The sequence below is a fragment of the Simochromis diagramma genome, unplaced genomic scaffold (assembly GCF_900408965.1).
Source record: "Simochromis diagramma unplaced genomic scaffold, fSimDia1.1 OVJJ01000606.1, whole genome shotgun sequence".
Classification (NCBI taxonomy): domain Eukaryota; kingdom Metazoa; phylum Chordata; class Actinopteri; order Cichliformes; family Cichlidae; genus Simochromis; species Simochromis diagramma.
Genome location: NW_024387233.1, coordinates 1,019,462 through 1,040,989, shown reverse-complemented (window position 1 = coordinate 1,040,989; position 21,528 = coordinate 1,019,462). Strand labels below are relative to the sequence as shown.

General features: G+C 39.7%; 2 protein-coding genes, 1 long non-coding RNA gene and 1 pseudogene across 3 annotated transcripts in view; all 4 read right to left on the bottom strand.

Moving 5' to 3' along the window:
• Window positions 1–6,469, bottom strand: part of LOC120746928 (gastrula zinc finger protein XlCGF26.1-like) — a 45,241-nt gene extending 38,772 nt beyond the window's left edge. The window contains exon 1 of the mRNA XM_040052483.1: window positions 6,324–6,469. The gene's annotated coding sequence lies outside the window, so the exon portion shown is untranslated. The remainder of the gene's footprint in view (window positions 1–6,323) is intronic.
• LOC120746939 (gastrula zinc finger protein XlCGF8.2DB-like) overlaps window positions 3,628–21,528 on the bottom strand; it is a 175,440-nt gene continuing 157,539 nt past the window's right edge. The window contains exon 4 of the mRNA XM_040052518.1: window positions 3,628–3,673. Within this exon, the coding sequence (XP_039908452.1) occupies window positions 3,649–3,673 (25 nt within the window). The 3' untranslated portion in view covers window positions 3,628–3,648. The remainder of the gene's footprint in view (window positions 3,674–21,528) is intronic.
• On the bottom strand, window positions 12,553–16,348 carry LOC120746929 (annotated as a pseudogene).
• Window positions 19,771–21,117, bottom strand: LOC120746954. The gene is made up of 2 exons (XR_005698985.1): window positions 20,937–21,117; window positions 19,771–20,646 (listed from the first exon to the last, which is right to left on the bottom strand). It is a non-coding gene; the product is annotated as an uncharacterized LOC120746954 (long non-coding RNA).

Sequence of the window (21,528 nt, the reverse complement as noted above, 5' to 3'; positions counted from 1 at the left end):
GGATCATATTTACAGTCTGTAATAGCACTCAGTAAGAGGGGCCAACCAGAAAAAAAATCTATCCTAGAAAATGACTTATGCACATTAGAGTAAAATGAATACTCCCTTCTAGTGGGATACTTAAATCTCCAAGGGTCTACAAGTTTATGTGGCTCTACGAACGACTGAATTGTTTGCACAGATTTAGATGGTCTTGTTAGGATGCCTGGGTCGTTGACCCAGGGTTTTTGAGTTCATTATTTATTATTTCTAGTCTTTGGTCATTCATTATGCAAATGTAGTGTGTCTGTGAAGGTTCTCAGTCATCCAGGTCATCGTAGTCAAAGGAGCTTGCAAAGAAAAGCGTCTGGACTTCTTTAAGTTACTTGAAGACGTTTCACCTCTCATCCGAGAAGCTTCTTCAGTTCTAAGGTCAAATGGTGGAGAGTCCCAGATATAAACCTAGTGGGAGTAACCCCCCACAGAGGGACAAAAGGACCCCCTGATGACTTAACTTAAAGAAGTCCAGACGCTTTTCTTTGCAATGCAAATGTAGTGTTTATAAGATTGGAGAAACCTGCAGTAAGCTGAGACTGAAGAAGTCTCTGGGATCAGTGACGAAATGTTTGTCCCACTGAAAACGCTACGTCCAGATGAACAGAATCAACTTCTGGGATTTCCTTACCTGGATGATTGAGCATGCATCAAGATATTACCCACAATTACTTAGGTACACGGGAACAAAGGGACAGCAAGTCAGTTTTATCATAAGTGACACACATTTATGACTTACAATAAGAATATTTTTATTGCAACATAAAAAAAAATGTAGGTTTGTCTCTTCATGGAGCAAAACACACTCACATCCTGTAAGAAAACACAGACCACTGAAAACTTTACACATGGGTAAGAAAATATTTAGTTTTCCACATACTGCCTGTTTAAAAATGACACAAATTTATCAATTTACTTTTTTTTTTTTACTGTAACATTAAAAATTGCAGGAGGGGTTGTGTCTTTGTGGAGCAAAACGAACTCTCACAATATTGTAAGACAATAGAGCCCATTTAAAACACATTTCATGTGAGTTACAACAGAAGTGCACTCACACTGATCATTACCTCACGATGAATAGCCAAATAAACACGGGGTCCCCAATCCCAGTCCACGAGATCCGGTGTCCTTGATCCGTCATAGATGATTTAAAAATGTTAAATTATCCCCTTCAACATGTCTTGATGTTGTCCAGAGGCCTGGTAATGAAGTAATCATGTGATTCAGGTGTGTTGACCCAGAGTGAGATCTAAAACCTGCAGGGACACCGGCCCTCGTGGACTGGGATTGGGGACTCCTGAAATAAACAGTAACAGGTCTGACAGTTTGACCCAGAAGGTGAACTGTTCTGACATTTTGTTTTTCTTGTGATCAGATGATGGGAGTAATGTTTGCTCTGTATGCTGTTTGTGGACACAGCCAGTGATGTTTAACTTGCTAAACTTGGAACACAAGTTGAATTCTGTGAAGCCTGATCTCAAGCTTTTTAAGTTTGACGCAGCATCCAGAAGAACTTTTGTTCAGACCCCTGTTTCTCCCACTGTGTTCAAATGAACCCCGTCAGGGTAATGTCCCATTGGTCTGCCACGATTAGTCGACTAGTCACGATTACGTCGACTATCAAAATCGCCAACGACTAATTTAATAGTCAAGGCGTCATTTGAAGCTTTGTAAGATCCCAAAAGACGCAGGAATAAGTAGTAGGATTTAATAACGGACTGAAACAGAAGACGGCAGCACTGCATGAAGAAGGATGACAGCTGCCATTAAACCCCGAAGAAGAAGAAGCTGTGTCCCAGAATTCATAGCGTGGCCCAGCTCAGTTTCCAACAATGGCAGCAGCTAGTCAGTTTTATTCTTATCATTCTTTCTGGGTCACAAAGTAAATGTTTAACATATTTTCAGGCGAGAATGTAGCTGTGTAAACTTCAAATATCTGCTCAGTTTATCAAGACACCACATTTTTTTGAAAGTGCTCCGACGTTTTCGGAGACTTCGATAGCTAGCCGGGGTTACAGGCTCCCTGGAGCCGGTGAGAACACCGGACTCCCGGCAAATGGTTTCCAAACCCACCGCCATCTTTTGCTACTCAGGTTAAACATGATATATAAGTCACTTAGATAACTTAAAAATGTTACTGTTCGGCTTTTTTTCAGTATTTTATTTGTTCCTGAGTAAATCGGTTTGGCTGAGATTAAAGTTATAGTTTTTACACAACTGAATAAACGTCAAGCAGACAACTGATTATTAGAAATGTGACATGCTCGAGAATATACTCCGGTGTCCTGTTATATTTTAGATAGCAAGGAGTAGGGATGGGTATCGTTTAAGTTTTATCCGATACCGGTGCCAAACTGGTACTTTTGAAACGGTGCCGGTGCTTAAATGGTGCTCAAACCGGTGCTTAAAGAATGGAGAACACAAAATTGGTCCAAAAACCTCTCATGTTCAGCTGTTTTCCACTTTTTCTTTGGTCATTTTAGCCTTTTTGGCCAGGGTGAAGGGAGTATCTGCCATCAAACAAGAACACAGCCGCATGTAGCTATGATGATGTTTGCTAGTTCACCTTACATGCATTAATGTAATAACGTGTTTAGCCTACTCAACGTAAATTACACACGAACAACATTAAGCTACTCACGCAGAGAAGAACGGCTGCTGCTGCATCATCATCATTTCTGCTACACTGGCAGGGCTAGGGGCCAGGACTCCCCTCTTCGGGTTTTTGGGGGATGTTGCTAACTCCGGGTCTGATAACAGGCACCACACCCGCAGTAGATGTGCTCGGTGTGAGGTCTCGCAGCAAGCTCTCAAATACGGCGCATTTTTCGGCTTTAAAAAAAAAACGCTATGCGTCGCCAGGTGTTTCATTGGATTCGAGGTGTTACCTCCTTTGACAGTATCACAGTATCAGCTTAAAGCACTTGTTGCAGGCTGCTGAGTTTGCATCTTTTGCTGTGAAGTACAGCCAGACTTTTCACCGCTTTGCCTTGGGCATTTTTAATCTGTAGCTCTGCTCTAAAAGAACGTACGTACCTGGACCCGCCTACTATCCTCAGAAACGTAAAATGATTGGCTAGAATCTAAAGTGTATCACATCTCAGGAAAATAAAAGCACCGAAATGTGCGCTGCTTTTCGGTCTGGTTACTACCGTTTATGTCAGAACCGGTGCCGTCATGGCACCAAATACAGGTACCCATCCCTAGCAAGGAGTTTATTAAACTTCACCGAAACAATCTGCACATTTCATTAAAATTTAATAAACTATCACCTTGTCTCTATTCTTAGTTAGCACAGACCTTAAACACTTAAAGCTGTAAGCTCATGATAGTTATATAAGAGCAGATGCATGCTGTACATTTTACGTCCAATGGATGCATGATCTGATTAGTCGACTAATTGCAAAAATAATCGGTGACTAGTCGACTATCAAAATAATCATTTGTGGCAGCCCTAGTAATGTCCCATTGGTCTTCCACTTTTCTCAGAGGAGGACACTTTGTGGGTTTTCTGATGCCTCAATTGATTTGTTTTATGGATGAAAGACTTTCCACAGTGACCACATACAAATTGTTTAGCACCAGAGTGGATCAGCTGATGGGATTTTAAGCCAGTCATGTGAGTAAAAGCCTTTCCACACTGACCACATACAAATTGTTTAGCACCAGAGTGGATCAGCTGATGTGATTTTAAGCCAGTCATGTGAGTAAAAGCCTTTCCACATTGACCACATTTAAATGATGTAACTCCAGAGTGGATGAGCTGATGTGATTTTAACCTTTCGATCTCAATATAAGCCTTTCCACAGTCACCACATACAAATTGTTTAGTACCAGAGTGGATAAGCTGATGTGATTTTAAGGCAGCAATGTGAGTAAAAGACTTTCCACACTGCTCACAGCTGAAGGGTTTAGCTCCACTGTGGATGAGCTGATGTCTTTTTAAGTTACTAACGTAAGCAAAAGCCTTTCCACACTGATCACAGGTGAGAGGTTTATCTCCACTGTGGATGAGCTGATGTACTTTTAAATTGCCTATCTGAGTAAATGACTTTCCACACAGATCACAACTGAATGGTTTCTCTCCACTGTGGATGAGCTGATGTCTTTTTAACCTATCAATCTCAGTAAAAGAATTTCCACACTGATCACAGGTGAAAGGTTTAACTTCACTGTGGACGCCCTGATGTCTCTCTAAGTGATCTCTATCCGTAAAAGACTTTCCACACTGATCACAGACAAATGATTTACCTCCAACATGGATCATATAATGTCTCCTTAAGTGACCTTTCTGAGTAAAAGACTTTTCACACTGATCACAGTTGAAAGCTTTAAATCCAGTGTGGACGACCTGATGTGTTTTTAAACTCCATCTATGAGTAAAGGTCTTCCCACACTGATCACAGCTGAATGGTTTCTCTCCACTGTGGATGAGCTGATGTGTTTTTAAGCTCCATCTATGAGTAAAGGTCTTTCCACACTGATCACAGCTCAAGCTTCTGTCCTCCCCTTTGGCGCGCTTGCGTCTTCTGAGCTGCTTCATAGCAGGAAAAGTCTTTTCCACAGGGATCGCTGCTGGCTCATCTTTACTTGCTGGTGCTGGATGTTTTTGGTTGATGTCATCCATGTGCTGAGGTTTCGGCCTGCTTTCAATTCTTTCTCCTGTAATGACAAAGAACCCAAACAGTGACATCAGGTCTATACCTTCAGCTCATCCACAAGTGCCCCCTCTTACCTCACAAAGATAAACAGTTTCACCATCTGCCAAACGTCTCAGGTGCCTGGGGACGCTATGCTGTGGTAAACATTCGAAGTGAGCTCATTTTGGCGATAAAAGTAGTAAAAGTTCAACATTGTGAATAAAATATTGGCTTGTGTGACTTCAAAGTTTTTTAGTTTTTACTTTGTTCAAATTTGAAGAACATCACACTTACAATGTGCAGTTCAGGTTGTATGTGTGAGAGCTGTACAACCAAATCCACACTGACTCAGATTTCCCTCTGATTAACCACGAGGGTGTCACACAGTTATCAAGGTCTGCAGACACTGTCAGCTGCAATCAACACCTTTTATTATAATGCACAGGTGAGTTATAATGCATCTCCACTAGAAGATGGTCCCCTGTTATCTACTTTTTCACAGGCAAGCCTGGGCGAGAGTCTACAGCATTAGATTACGTGTCCCCCAAGGACACGTAATCTAATGCCTGTATTTTTCATGTCCATGTCCACTTAATACTACAGTATACGGTTATATGGCATTTTAGTTAATATACAGCATAGAATTGAGGCAATTCAAATAATTTCATCTCAACACCTCCTCCCTGGAGATAAGGAGGAGTCTCACTATCTGCCTCATGTCTCATGGTGCCTGGGAGTGTCAGTCCAACTCACTCACAATACCCATCTGTGTGTGGAATAACATATTTGATGTTTTCCTATATGTAGAACCAAGTCACACAAAATATACTATAGATATTACTAAAGTCATATTGTCAAAACATATGATCAACACATAAAATACAGAAATGTCCATCACAAGAGTTAGCAGCTTACACAAGAACAGAAAGAATATGAAAGAGAAGTGGAAAAGGAAAACAGAGGATTTTTAATGAAGTCATGATCACTCCACAGACATCACCTTCATATGAAGGGAAACAGAGAGTTTAACTCAAATGATAAACCATTAAGTTCCTGAGGCAGACAAACAGAGAGGCTAAACAGAAGGCAGAAATCAAACCAAAATGAGCTAAGAGAGAGAGACCCTGTAGAAGATGATGAAGTTAAGCAACCAGTGTAGTTATAACTGACTTACTCTGGATCTCCTCTCAGACTCAGGAGGGGGCGAGCGGGCCGGCTTTGTAGTTGGAGTCGGACCAGCAGAGACAATGGGCTCACTGACCTCCACTCCCCAAGTCAGTCACCACGAGGACAAGTTCTTTGTTTAGAGATGATTTAATCCAAGCTCACCAACAACATCACTCAGCTGTCATCGTCAGAACTGATAAAATAAAAGCAGTAACATTTAGAAACGTCAGTTTACTAAACATAAAAATATTGCTCTATTAGCCTCGCTGACATATTCTGTAAAGATTAAATTACTTAAATCATCACGTTGTTTACAAAAACACTTTTTTACCAAACTCAGCGAACAATTGCGCATCCAGAAATAACTGTTTCATCTCGTTTGACATGGAAACTTAAAATTACAAAGACACACTGAACGCACCTTCCTACCAGCTGTAACCTAACAGGAGAACGTACGTTCGTCTTCGCAGCTGCAATAAATACCTGACAAAAAGCCGTTCATCAATTAGATTTAACACGACGCTTCTCCACAATACTTTGATGCGGGTTCTTCAAAAAGTGCCCATTTTTAAAACGGCGGAAAGACACAGCAAAGAGCACAGCACGCACACCCCTTCTTCTTCGTCTCCTCCCCCTGCTGCTTCTTCTTCTTCTTCTTCTTCTTCTTTTTTTTTTACAAACCTTTATTTAAACATCAGTACAATACAAACTAGAATTAAATAGTACTATATTATAGGTGTTATGCTTACCAAAAAATGTATACAATAAACAAACAAATAAACATTATTCAGAACCTACAGGGGGAACCTGCTAGGGGGAAAAGTTTAACTGATTAAAGCAAAGAGTAAAGTGATTGAAGGATCTTCATGTTTTTTTACACACAACCATAGTTTTTATAGCTTTTGGGTTAGTAGAGTTCTTAATTGAATTAAGATATTGCACAAGCTCATAGGAAAATACATAAAAGAGTGATGTCTTCCAAAACGTTTGGATTTGTGAATATGACATTTAGCCATTAAGATTAACAAGTTAATCACACATCTGTTGTCAATGTTGAAATGTGTTCTTGCACTTTTGACAAAATCTGCAGTTTGCATCAATGTCTAATTTGAATTTGCTGTGAAGATAATCTTTAGATGGGTAAATTCTGTGTATTAATTTATAATAAATGTCTTTAACTTTGTTGGTAATTAAAAACTTCGTCTTCCAAACTTCGTTCCACATAATATCGTCAGGCAACCGGTTCCAGAAAAAAAATTACATACGGTTCTGTGGTTATACTATCCTGAAATAAAGATCTGATAGATTTGTTGTTGTTTTTAGAATTCTTAGAAAAGCACATCTTCCAACGAAAGTTTGAATTGGAAATGCCAACGGCCTGTGGAATGAAGTGATGTTAGGTTTATTCTTAAAAAGCATACAAACCTGTGATGGTATTGAGCCAAATGTTTTTGTATAATCATCACAATTTACAGCTAAATTATTAAATATAGACAAAATGTTTTATAGGAAAAAAGCATACCATTGGAATTGAATAATTGGTCGACTAAAACAATATTATTCCTAAACCAACTCCCTAAGAAGAGAGATTTTCTTTTAAATAAGATATCCTTGTTATTCTACATATAATAACTGTGTGGACTAAAGTTCTGCTTCTAAATAAGAGTCCATGCTAAAAAAAAAAAAAGCTTGGCGATGAAAAACAGGTTTTTATGGGGATTTTATGAATATTAAAATTACAAGTAAGGAAAAAATCAGTGCCACCTAACTTAGAAAACATGTACATAGGTATATATAGTATTCCAAATGGATGTAGAATTAGTAATTAGATTTTTTTAACCAATTTATTTTGAATGTGTTATTAAGAGTGTGTTACGGGTTCAAATATTGGAGATGGATACAAGAGGAAAACCAAAATAACAACACTGGTCCGGCCGGGTTGAGTCAAACGATGATTTTAATGATCACACGCGTGGGAGATGGACACCGTACTCAGACAGCATCAGATCTCAAAATGGTGGAGCATTGATCAAACTCTTATAGCCTCTGGTGCCCCCACCTTATCATAAAAGCCTAAACATTCACACTCTTTCTCTCACACGGCGCCTAAGCTACGACCTTGGCTCCCTGTTTATCTGCTCCTGCTGAGATGGGGCAGAAAACCTCTCTGGTATGTTCTGTTCTCTTCTAATCAGACAAATAAGGCGATGACTTTCTGCGAACAGTATTTCTTATAACTCAGCAGTATAATGCATCATAAAACAATATCATTCATTCACAATAAATCAGCAGTCTAATGTAATGCAAATCAGTTTAACAAATGTAATAGTTACCACCTTCTTCTAATTCAGGAGAATAATGCAAACTAAAACTACATAATAATTCACAATCTTTAATTAGGGGTATAACATGGCATAAGGTAATATTATAATCCCACAAGTGTCAGAATCTAACACAGTAAGTCCTCCATTGACACAGGAGTTCATAAGAACTGTTTTTTTTTTAATGTAGTGTGTCCTATTTTTCCAAGTAAAGTTGAAAAGTAACTTATCAACCTCTTTTATGATTTTATTATCAAGGTAAAATGCCAATGCAGCATAATAAGATGAGAGATGCCATCTGCTTTAGTTTTTAATACTCTGCCTTTTAATGATAAATCTCTTGAGAGCCACAGAGTAAATCTGTGTTTGAGTTTCACTAGAATAAGATAGAATTTTGATCAATTCTTCTTTCCTGGTTTTTGGTTATTCAAATACCTAAATAACGAACTTCTTGTTTTATTGGAAGGTTACACAAAGCTGTTTTTGAACATTCTTTTATCGCCTTAAGTTCACATTTAGGAATATTCAAGTACAATCCAGAAACTTTAAGAAATGTGGAGATTGTTTCAATAGTAATAGAAATTTGATACTCATCTTTTAGGAATAATGTAGTTTCATCCGCTAACTGTGTTATGAGTAAATCTTTGCCTATTAGCGATATACCTTTTACATTGCTTGAACAAAGTAAGCAGATTTCCCTTCTTCACGTGCTTTCTTTATAATGGGCCACAGCTTCAGTCTGTTTTCTTTGTCCTCTCTCGTCAGGTTTTCAGTGAACCGCAGATGATTATTTTGAAGGAAAGGATTGTTCTTGGCAGCTTTCAATCCATGAACTGGATGATGATCCCTAAGGGTTTCCGGTAATTTTGTTTAGGTTTCCCCACTCGATGAGCAATGTCTAAGATCTTGGGAAGCTTTTCCTTTTCTGCTGGCAGAAAAGGAAAAGCGGTTGTAGCGTTCAACTTCAGAAATGTATTCGTCACATTTCTGTGTAAGCATTTCATTATTCTCAACCCTCTTCTCAATGTCCATAAACTTTTTTTTCCTTTGGTTTCAACGTAACTTTATTCTTTCATGAGTTATTTAGAAGATTCTTTTGTTGTTGTTGTTGTTGTTGTCCCGTTTGGATCTTTAGCCATCAGAATTGTTGTCTGAAGGCCAAGAAAGATGCCAAGCGGATTTATTTTACCAAGTGGATCATCATGGCCTTGCCATATTGGTCCATTTGATTGACCTTTATTATAATTATGTATTTATTTTATTTTCAGTTGCTACAAACGGGACAGACATGACTGGGGGATAGGACAGGGAGAAAGAATGAAAGAAAGAGAGGGAAAGAAAGAAAACCAAATGGGAGAAGAGACGGTGAGAAAGGGGGGAAGAAAGAAAGAAAAACAAACAAAACACCTGGATCACCTGTATGCAGAAAAAAAAAAACAGAAGAGAAAGCAAAAAAAAAAAGGGGCAACATGATAAATGCAGCACCATCACAATAAACTAGTGAACACCCGTGTGTACACCTGTGTGCACACCTGTGTGGATCAGCATGCTTGTATTCCAAAGGTTTCTCCATGTAACGATCTGCTAGGGAGTGTGGGGAGCCATAGCCCCGTCCCCCAGGGCATGAAGCAGGTATGGAGGAGATCCAGGCCCCAGACATCCAGAGACCCCAGAGTACGAGGACCCGATGAGGACCACCAAAAAAGGGGGGGGGGGGGGGGAACCGTGTGTTAAAAGCCAGGGCATAAAACTGTTTCTTTAGTAGTGATTTAAATTCATCAAGTGTTTGTGAAGATCTAATATCTAAGAGAAGACTATTCTAAAGTCTGGGACCTGCCACAGAGATGGCAGAGATTTGAGATTAGTCTGTGGGATGTGCAGCATTAACCTTGAGTGACTCCACATGGTTTTTCCTGGAGCATAAACACAAAGGAGCTCAGACAGGTCAGAGGGGACTTTGGCGTTGAGTGACTTAAAAACAAAAAGTAAAAGTTTTAGTTGGATCCTGTAGGAGACAGGAAGCCAGTGTAGGTAAGATAAAAGTGGGTTTATATGCTCTCTCTGTTTGGTACCAGTTAGCAGGTGAGTACCTGCATTTTGGACCATCAGAAGACGATGAATGGAGGCCTGGTTGAGACCAAAATACAATGAATTGCAGTAGTCCACCCTGGTGACACACCTTTACCCCAAGGCCCGGCATGTGTGGGTGATTGTGGTGGAGCGAGAAGAGGGAGGCAGCTGGAGATGGGGAGTGAAGGAAGGGGCAAGTGGCCCCTCCCTGGGCCCAGCACCTCCACTGAACCCGGTAGGCATCCCCCTGGTGGGTTGCAGTGTATGGATACCATACACTGCAACCCACCAGGACAAGGGGGCCCAGGCCCGTCTGGACCGGGGCCAAGTTAGCACACCCCCGCCCACAGAGTCCGGGACAGCCCACCTGACCCCACCAACAGAGAAAACTGCACCCAACATTGTCATCAATCATCCTTCCAGGACTATACCAAGACAATAGAGGCACAAAAGGCCGAGATCTGTACTCCACCTCTCCATATCTCCCGCCAGAAAAAAGAGAGGGGCCAATATTAATGTAAAAAGACCTTCCTGACAAGTAGGGCAGAAACCACTGGAGTGCACATCCTTTTAGTCCAGGATGAAATTCTAGCTGTGATTACAGGATGTCATGGTTGACCATGTCAAAAGCTGCTGACAGGACCAACAATAAAAGGGCAGCAGGGCTGTATTAAATTCGGTTCCTTGCATTCTTTTGGCGGGCTCAAAGTGGTCTAACTCAAAAAATGATCTTTATTTTGCATTCCCGGGAATGGGGAGCTGTTAGGCACTCTCATGCACCCACAGCTCTGAAAAAATCACAAGATAAATCTGTATGTGTCTAGTTTGGCTACGTCACACACACACCCTCAGTTTACTCAGTTCCTCTTTCTTTGTGTCAGATTTCCAGTGCAGCTCTGCACTGAACTTCCTCTTTTCTTTACTTCTCCTTTCTAAAGTCTGTTGCCAGGGCAACAGGGGCAATATATATTAAATACATGACAGCTGCCGGATTCCAAAGTTAAAAGAATATAATTAAAAATCCTTAAAAGTGCAGTCTCAGTGCAATTTAGTGATTTAAAAATATATTGGAATTCTTCCGAGATCTTGTTAAAATCAAGGTGGGCCTGCAAGTAGACAACTTGCAGGCCGCATGAACAGCCTTGCCACTGTTTCCACCAATTACCACCAATCACTTATTTTCCACCCTAATTTACGAATAAATTCTTTACAAATCCTACCATGTGAATTCATGGATTTTTTTTTTCACATTCTGTCTCTCACAGTTGAAGTGTACCTCTGGTGCAAATTACTGACCTCTGTCATCATTTTAGGTGGGGGAACTTGCACAATCGGTGGCTGACTAAATACTTTTTTGCCCCACTGTATATCTTTGTTAAGTCTAATTGTTGAATGTTGTCATTGTGTTTCTTAAATTTGTTAGGTCTTAGTTCAATCTATAGGATCAAGCCAGTCCTTTGATCCTGACCACGTCTCCACCCACTCTGTGCTGGGGGAGGTTTTATTGCAGATCCATTCTCTCTGGAAGATCTGTTCCTTGTGATGTTGCTTCCTGCTTTTATGATCCTTTTGGTGAGCAGGAAGTCATGGATACACACACACACACACACACACACACACACACACACACACTCAAACAAACACACGTTCTTGCACATGCATACAGATGTTTACACATACAGACACATAGTGTCTTGTTTTAGAACCATTTGGCGGGTTTACGGTGGGAGGCGCTTTTGCAATAAAAGGCAGCAAGCGGAGGCCGGATTTGGGGTCATTTTGTGGTAGATACCGATGAGGCCTCCTTTGCAAGCAAATCGATCGATCGCTGACTGTCTTGTTTTCCTCATGATGAATAAGTCCCTAGACTAGCGGGGCTTGTGGAAACACAGACCCAACAATCTTCTTCTCTTTTACTTCAATTGCTTCTTCTACATTGTCCAACTAGTCTCTATATACTATAATAATTTCTGTCTTTTCAATTGTGCCTACTTTTTTCCTTTAACGTTACCTTGAGTATACCTTATAAACCTTATCTTTACTGTGTTTTATATTAAATCCTTTTAATCTCCTGTACTTCCTTCAAAGAAATTGTGTCCTCAGCAAATCCACATGTCCTGAGGATGCAGGAATCTGTGTTTGAAATCCTTGGAGATGGTGTTAAAGCGAATAGGGACCCACAAAAAGACCAGACAGAAGAATCAAAAGGTCAAAACGGTCCACAAACATTCTCCATGGTGTTGCCAGAAGGTGGCACCACACCTAAGTTACAGTCAGCTGGGACCGCAGGCTGCAATTTTTCAGACAATAAGAAAGATGCGTTACATCTTAATTCATTTTATTCATAGGATAAAGTAAATGTGTTTACATATTGCCTGGTTAAATGACAGACATTTACGACTTACAGTAATAATATTTTCAGTGCAACATAAAAAAAAACATGGTTTGTCTCTTCATGAAGCAAAACAGACTCACATCCTGTAAGACAACAGGGACCAATGAAAACACATTGCACATTGGTAAGCTGCAACAGAAGTGGCACAGCAGTGACACTGATAATTACCTCACGATGAACGGCCAAATAAACAGTAACGGATCTGATAGTTTGACCCAGAAGGTGAACTGTTCTGACATTTTGCCTTTTCTTGTTATCAGAAGATGGGAATAATTTTAAGTCTGTATGCTGTTTGTGGACACAGCCAGTGAAGTTTAACTTGCTAAACTTTCGCCAAAATATAAGACAACAAAGATGCACCAGTCAATTAAATGCATGAAACAAAATGGAACACAAGCTGCGATTCTGTGAAGCCTGATCTCAAGCTTTTTAAGTTTGACGCAGCATCCAGAAGAACTTTTGTTCAAACTCCTGTTTCTCCCACTGTGTTCAAATGAACCCTGTCAGGGTAATGTCCCATTGGTCTGCCCCTTTTCTCACAGGAGGACACTTTGTGGGTCTTTTGATGCCTCAATAGACTTTTGTTATGGATGAAAGACTTTCCACACTGACCACATACAAATGATTTAACTCCATACTGGATGAGCCGATGTGATTTTAAGCCCTTCTTTTGAGTTTAAGCCTTTCCACAGTGACCACATACAAATTTTTTAGTACCAGAGTGGATGAGCTGATGCGATTTTAAGTGACAAATGTCAGTAAAAGATTTTCCGCACTAGTCACGGCTGAAAGGTTTCTCTCCACTGTGGATGCGCTGATGCATTTTTAACCTATCAATCCCAGTAAAAGACTTTCCACACTGATCACAGATAAATTATTTAACTCCAACATGGATCATATAATGTCTCTCTAAGTGACCTTTTTGAGTAAAAGACTTTCCACACTGATCACAGTTGAAAGCTTTAAATTCAGTGTGGACGACCTGATGTGCTTTTAAGCTGGATCTATGAGTAAAGGTCTTCCCACACTGATCACAGCTAAATGGTTTCACACCGGTGTGGATCAGCTGATGTGATTTCAAGCTACCAATCTGAGTAAAAGACTTTCCACACTGGTCACAGCTAAATGGTTTCACCCCCGTGTGGATCAGCTGATGTGATTTCAAGTTACCAATCTGAGTAAAAGACTTTCCACACTGATCACAGCTGAATGGTTTCACACCGGTATGGATCAGCTGATGTGATTTCAAGCTACCAACCTGAGTAAAAGACTTTCCACACTGATCACAGCTGAATGGTTTCACACCGGTGTGAATCAGCTGATGTGATTTCAAGTTACACATATGAGTAAAGGTCTTTCCACACTGATCACAGCTGAATGGTTTCACACCGGTGTGAATCAGCTGATGTGATTTCAAGCTACCAATCTGAGTAAAAGACTTTTCACACTGATCACAGTTGAAAGCTTTAAATTCAGTGTGGACGACCTGATGTTGTTTTAAGATGCATCTCAGAGCAAAGGTCTTCCCACACTGATCACAGCTGAACGGTTTAACTTTGCTGTGGACAACCTCATGTTCTTTTAAGCTGGATCTATGAGTAAAGGTCTTTCCACACTGATCACAGCTGAATGGTTTCACATCGGCGTGGATCAACTGATGTGATTTCATGTTACAAATCTGAGTAAAGGTCTTTCCACACTGATCACAGGTGAATGGTTTCACCCCTGTGTGGATCCGCTGATGTGATTTCAAGTTTCCAATCTGAGTAAAAGACTTTCCACACTGATCACAGCTGAATGGTTTCACACCGGTGTGGATCCGCTGATGTGATTTCAAGCTACCAATCTGAGTAAAAGACTTTTCACACTGATCACAGCTGAATGGTTTCACACCGGTGTGGATTAGCTGATGTGATTTCAAGCTACCAATTTGAGTAAAAGACTTCCCACACTGCTCACAGCTAAATGGTTTCACACCGGTGTGGATCAATTGATGTGATTTCAAGTGACCAATCTGAGTAAAAGACTTTCCACACTGATCACAGCTGAATGGTTTCCCACCGGTGTGGATCAGCTGATGTGATTTTAAGCTACCAATCTGAGTAAAGGTCTTTCCACACTGATCACAGCTCAAGCTTCTGTCCTCCCTGTTGGCTCGCTTGCGTCTTCTGGGCTGCTTCATAGCAGGAAAAGTCTTTTCCACAGGGATCGCCGCTGGCTCATCTTTACTTGCTGGTGCTGGATGTTTTTGGTTGATGTCTTCCATGTGCTGAGGTTTCGGCCTACTTTCACTTCTTTCTCCTGTAATGACAAAGAACCCAAACAGTGACATCAGGTCTATACCTTCAGCTCATCCACAAGTGCCCCCTCTTACCTCACAAAGATAAACAGTTTCACCATCTGCCAAACGTCTCAGGTGCCTGGGGACGCTATGCTGTGGTAAATATTCGAAGTGAGCTCATTTTGGGGATAAAAGTAGTAAAAGTTCAACTTGTGAATAAAATTTTGGCTCGTGTGACTTCAAAGTTTTTTAGTTTTTACTTTGTTCAAATTTGAAGAACATCACACTTACAATGTGCAGTTCAGGTTGTATGTGTGAGAGCTGTACAACCAAATCCACACTGACTCAGATTTCCCTCAGATTAACCACGAGGGTGACACACAGTTATCAAAGTCTGCAGACACTGTCAGCTGCAATCAACACCTTTTATTATAATGCACAGGTGAGTTATAATGCATCTCCACTAGAAGATGGTCCCCTGTTATCTACTTTTTCACAGGCAAGCCTGGGCGAGAGTCTACAGCAGCGGTCCCCAACCCCCGGACCGGTACTGGTCCGTGAGTCGTTTGGTACCGGGTCGCGAGAGTTGATGCTTGGTTGTGAAATGCATGGGTTTCGGGGTTTTTTTTATCAGTTTTCAGCATTATTTTGTTATCGTTTTTATTGTCAACTCGGTTTTCCTAGGTCTTTTCACGTGCGTCATGTATAAATCTTCTTTTTTTAGGTACCAGTAGAGTTGGATGTCTTGAGACAACTTTTACGTGGTCTTGGTCTCGACTGACTTCTTTCTTGGTCTTGTCAAAAACAACACACAACATTCGAAGCACATTGCACACCGTCGTAAATTCCCCCTAATTTTGGTACGACCCGAGCTCAGGTACTAGCTGAGGACAGCAGTTACGCATGTGAGCGAGGGGGGAGAAGCTGCTGCCTGCAAGTTTGCTGCAGACAGAGCAAAGCTTAAGTTTAACCAGGTACCAAAGCAAATCACTCGTATTGTACAAATAATGTAAATATGACGGTGTATCACCAAAGATTGATATCAAACTGATTACTTGGCCCATATTACGCTTCTCACTCTTCGAGTGAATCAACAAATGGCAAAATGAAAAGCAGAACAACAATGCTGTTTTTCTTTTTAGAGAGTCTTAGCTTACATGTGTGTTTATTCCATATTTTTAGTTGTTACCCTCCACGGCTAAATAAATAACTCTAAATCGTTTTTAGTTATGTACGGATGAACACAACAATGGACATAAGGGGCGTCTTTCAAAGAAAAAAACTCAGGTAGATGTTATTTTATTGATTATGCTGTGTATGTTGTTCAATATAATTCTATGCCAAACAAGAGGAATTTCAATACACAGCAGTATATTCACAGTTAAAACTAGAGATGGCACGATACCACTTTTTTATGTCCGATACCGATACCGATATCATAAATTTGGATATCTGCCGATACCGATATGAATCCGATATAGTATTTTTTAATCAATAAAACTGTTTTTTTTAATATCTTGCTGCATTTTGTAGAAGTTCATAATCAAGTTTAAAACAACAACAACACTAAAGCTATTCTGTTATACTTGTATGCAAAAAAAATATTTCATAGTTCAGCAATACTGATCAATCTAATGAACTTAAACCTACACCATCCTCCCTATTCTGGTATTTTAAAGAGTACTTAGCATAAATCTTAAGCAACCTAACTAATAGGGTTCCAACTCCCAGCAACAACAAAAATAAATAAATAAAGAATAGGGAACCACCCCTCACGCTCCACCTCATGATGCTTAATCGACGTAATCAACCTTAATTTGATGCAGTGTGAAAAAAAATGCACAGAAATCAATTATTTTTCAATATATTAAAATATTAAATAGATTCAACATCTTTCTTCAACAAAATTGCAGACTGCACAGATGGTACCTTCCCAAAGGAAAAAGTACTATAGCTTACTAGGGTATATATATTAGACTTAATAGTTACTATATACAGTAATGGACTTCTATACATTTTTACATCAAATTAAAACTTTGGGTGTCAGATAATTATTTATTAAAAGCTAGACATTTTAAATGAGAATAAGAAAGAAAAGTATGTCTTTGTGCCCCCTTTTCCCTGTTCATGCCCTATCGGCCCCCCTGGCTAAACTTTGCTAGATCCGCCCCTGCACAGTTACCAGCGTCAGCTACATAGAAAAAGATCCTGGTGTAGAAAGTAATATTAAATAAATTCTAACAACAGCTGATCAAGCTTAAATGTGCTGCTGTTGTTTAGCCGCTGGTTTCCTCTTTCTGGTGCAAAGTGGGCCAAAAACAAACAAGAGAGATGGACTCGCGACAGAAAAGCCGATCAGCTGATCATTAAGCAGTTTCATGATTGAAGTAGCAGCAAGAGAGGGTGAGAGAGAGAAGAGGCAGTCGCTCCATATATCGGTTATTAAGCTTAACGTGGGAATGCTTTACAAACATTCAGAGATGGACTTACACACTTGCTTTACTTCTCTCGGGGATAACTTTGTCGGAGATGAAATGCCGGGTTGCTAGCGAAGCTCCAAATGCTATCCAGACCACCACAGGTCCTGCATGCCACAGCCGCTCTATCACGTGATGCATACTGCTCCGACGTGCTAACGTTCTGAGGTGAGTTACGGCGTGTTGCAAGTTTTGTGAGGTGCTTTCGTGATATTTAATGGATCGGATTACATTTTTTATTTTTCTCCGATATCCGATCCAGTAATTTATGTCAGTATAAGACAGATACCGATACTGGTAATATCGGATCGGTCTATCTCTAGTTAAAACCAGATATTTAGATACACTTTAGGGAGAAAACATAAAAACATTTTTTTACTGTTAAAAATCAATTTAGAGTAAACTTGTTTTGTTTTAGATAAATAAATATTGAAATATATTTTAAATTAGTTAAATGTCAGAATAAAGAGAGAGAGAGACAGAGCTTTCTGTTTTTTATCACTTTCATCAAATTTAGGAGTACATGTACACTAAGTTTATTGTTAATTAATAAGAAAACTCCAGACGATTCCATTCTGAGCTGAAGAAGCTTCTGATAGGTTAGTAGAGGCCATGTGAGAAAATTGGTGGCACAGCTGTGGATGTATATAAGGCAAAACACAGAGCCTGTTTCTTTGACATGGGAAAATCAAGAGATGTCAACCAAAACACCAGGAACAGAATTGTGGAGCTCCATAAGTGTGGCTCAATTTTGAATACAATTTAGATGCCATTTGCAATTAAGAAATACAGATAGTTTCTCTCTTTACTCTTAAAGTTAACAAATATGTTTTTTATATTTATCAATCTAAAAAAAAATAAACATTTAGTCTGATTTGATGTTACAATTAAAATTTTTTTTTTTTTTTTTTATCTGAAGAGTGTGTAAATATCTGGTTTCAACTGTATATTTGATGATGTTGGTGTTTGGCTTGATTGTCAGCACAAAGAGGGAGAGAGAGGAACAGAGAGAGAGATGGAGAATGAGGACAGAACAGAGATGGAACAAGAGCAGGTGAGACGGACATGTCAAATGGTTATTTGCCAAAACTCTTCAGAACATGTATCTAGTAGCTAGTGTATCTTTTTAGATACCATTTGTTACTTTTCAAATTCTATATTTATTAAGTTATGCAGGCTTGTTTGTGCAACAAGGCTAAATAATTATATAAACTTTTCTGTATCTAAATAGTACTGTGTTGTATTTATCTGCAACACCTTAAAGGCCGGTCCATGAAAATATTGTCGGGCATAAACCGGTCCGTGGTGCAAAAAAGGTTGGGGACCGCTGGTCTACAGCATTCTACCCCTCAAGGACACGTAGTCTAATGTCTTTATTTTTCAGGGCCACTTAATACTACACTATATGCTTATATGGCATTTTAGTTAATATAAAGCATAGAATTGAGGCACTTCAAATATTTTCATCTCAACACCTCCTCCCTGGAGATAACGAGAAGGAGTCTCACTATCTGCCTCATGTCTCATGGTGCCTGGGAGTGTCAGTCCAACTCACTCACAATACCCATCTGTGTTTGGAATAACCTGTGAAATACATATTTGATGTTTTCCTGTATGTAGAACAAAGCCACACAAAATGTACTATAGATATTACTAAAGTCATTTTGTCAAAACATATGATCAACACATAAAATAAAGAAATGTCCATCACAAGAGTTAGCAGCTTACACAAGAAAAGACGTCAGAAAGAATATGAAAGAAGAAAAGTGGATTTTTAATGAGGTCATGCTGAGCCTCTTGTCCCGATTGTTTTATGTTGGGCTGAGAACAAACAACCAATACTCAGATCAGGTCCAGTACACAACAATTATGTATTAAGCACATATGTGGGAGACGTACATGATACCACCCTCAGTGTAGTCGGGTAGATCTCACAGATGTGTGGAGGCGTGGAAGAGACGACCCAAACGCAGGACTCACGGTGCAGAACAAAGAGGATTTATTGGAGCGAGTGAATGGACAAAGCAGCAACGGCAAGACTGACTAGCTGACTGAGAGACTGAGTGGCTGGCTAAATAACTGAACACAGACGGGAACGACAACATAACATCAACATCAATGATAAGACACTGGACTGGTGGAACTGAGGAACATAAATACACAGGCTGAAAAATGAGTGGTTAGAGACAGGTGAGAGAACAGCTGAGCATAATGAACTAATGATAAATGGGAAGGGAGCTAGAACATACGGTAATGCACAGAGTAAGGCTAACACAACAAAACAGGAAGTAGAACATGCAGAGGATAAACAATGAACAAGAACTGAAAATACCAGGTCAACGGCCCAGGAACCCTGAGAAAAAGAGGAAGCACGAGAACTTCTTTATTTAAAGGGTTGTACACACCCGAGATGCACGAGCAAGTTACATATCATGCATCAGCGACAGTTAGCTGCATCTCCTTTTTACAACACTTAGAATGCAGTTTCGAGACCCTTTCACCCCCAGCTGTTTCCTGTTGTTCGTTATGAGGCCCGTGATCGTGTATGCCACATCCTGAGTACATCCTGTTCTAACCGCCCCTGTGCAGGCACGTATGCAGTTACAAGCAAAACACTTCTTTTAATGTGTTTTAGTTTAAATATTCTTTTGCTTCTTGATTTATTGACACTTATTGAAATACTGCTACATGTATATTTCCCACAATCTCCACATAGATCACTCCACAGACATCTCCTTCATATGAAGGGAAACAAAGAGTTTAACTGAAATGATAAAAGTAATATACTACTGTATATTACTGTATACTACTATTCTTATTGTATGTATTGTATATCTTATATCTTATTCATCTGTTCCTCTGTCTCTCCTGCTGCTTTGAGCATGTACATGACAAAAGAATTTCCCTCGGGATAAATAAAGTTATTCCTATTCTTATTCTTAAAACATTAAAGTACTGAGACAGACAAACAGAGAGGCTAAACAGAAGGCAGAAATCAAACCAAAATGAGCTAAGAGAGAGAGACCCTGTAGAAAATGATGAAGTTAAGCAACCAGTGTAGTTATAACTGACTTACTCTGGATCTCCTCTCAGACTCAGGAGGGGGCGAGCGGGCCGGCTTTGTACTTGGAGTCGGACCAGCAGAGACAATGGGCTCACTGACCTCCACTCCCCAAGTCAGTCACCACGAGGACAAGCTCTTTGTTTAGAGATTATTTAATCCAAGCTCACCAACAACATCACTCAGCTGTCCTCGTCAGAACTAATGAAATAAAAGCAGTTACATTTAGAAACGTCAGTTTACTAAACATAAAAAGATTGCTCTATTAGCCTCGCTCACATGTTCTGTAAAGATTAAATGACTTAAATCATCACGTGGTTTACAAAAACACATTGTTACCAAACTCAGCGAACAATTGCGCATCCAGAAATAACTGTTTCATCTCGTTTGATATGGAATCTTAAAATTACAAAGAGACACTGAACGCACCTTCCTACCAGCTGTAACCTAACAGGAGAACGTACGTTCGTCTTCGCAGCTGCGATACATACCTGACAAAAAGCCGTTCATCAATTAGATTTAACACGACGCTTCTCCACAATACTTTGATGCGGGTTCTTCAAAAAGTGCCCATTTTTAAAACGGCGGAAAGACACAGCAAAGAGCACAGTACGCACACCCCTTCTTCTTCGTCTCCTCCCCCTGCTGCTTCTTCTTCTTTTTTTTAAACAAACCTTTATTTAAACATCAGTACAATACAAACTAGAGTTAAACAGTACTATACTAAAGGTGTTATGCTTACAAAACATTGGATATAATAAACAAACAAATAAACATTATTCAGAACCTACAGGGGGAACCTGCTAGGGGGAAAAGTTTAACTGATTAAAGCAAAGAGTAAAGTGATTGAAGGATCTTCATTTTTTTCACACAGAACCATAGTTTTTATAGCTTTTGGGTTAGTAGAGTTCTTAATTGAATTAAGATATTGCACAAGCTCATAGGAAAATACATAAAAAGAGGGATGTCTTCCTAAACGTTTGGATTTGTGAATATGACATTTAGCCATTAAGATTAACAAGTTAATCACACATCTGTTGTCAATGTTGAAATGTATTCTTGCACTTTTGACAAAATCTGCAG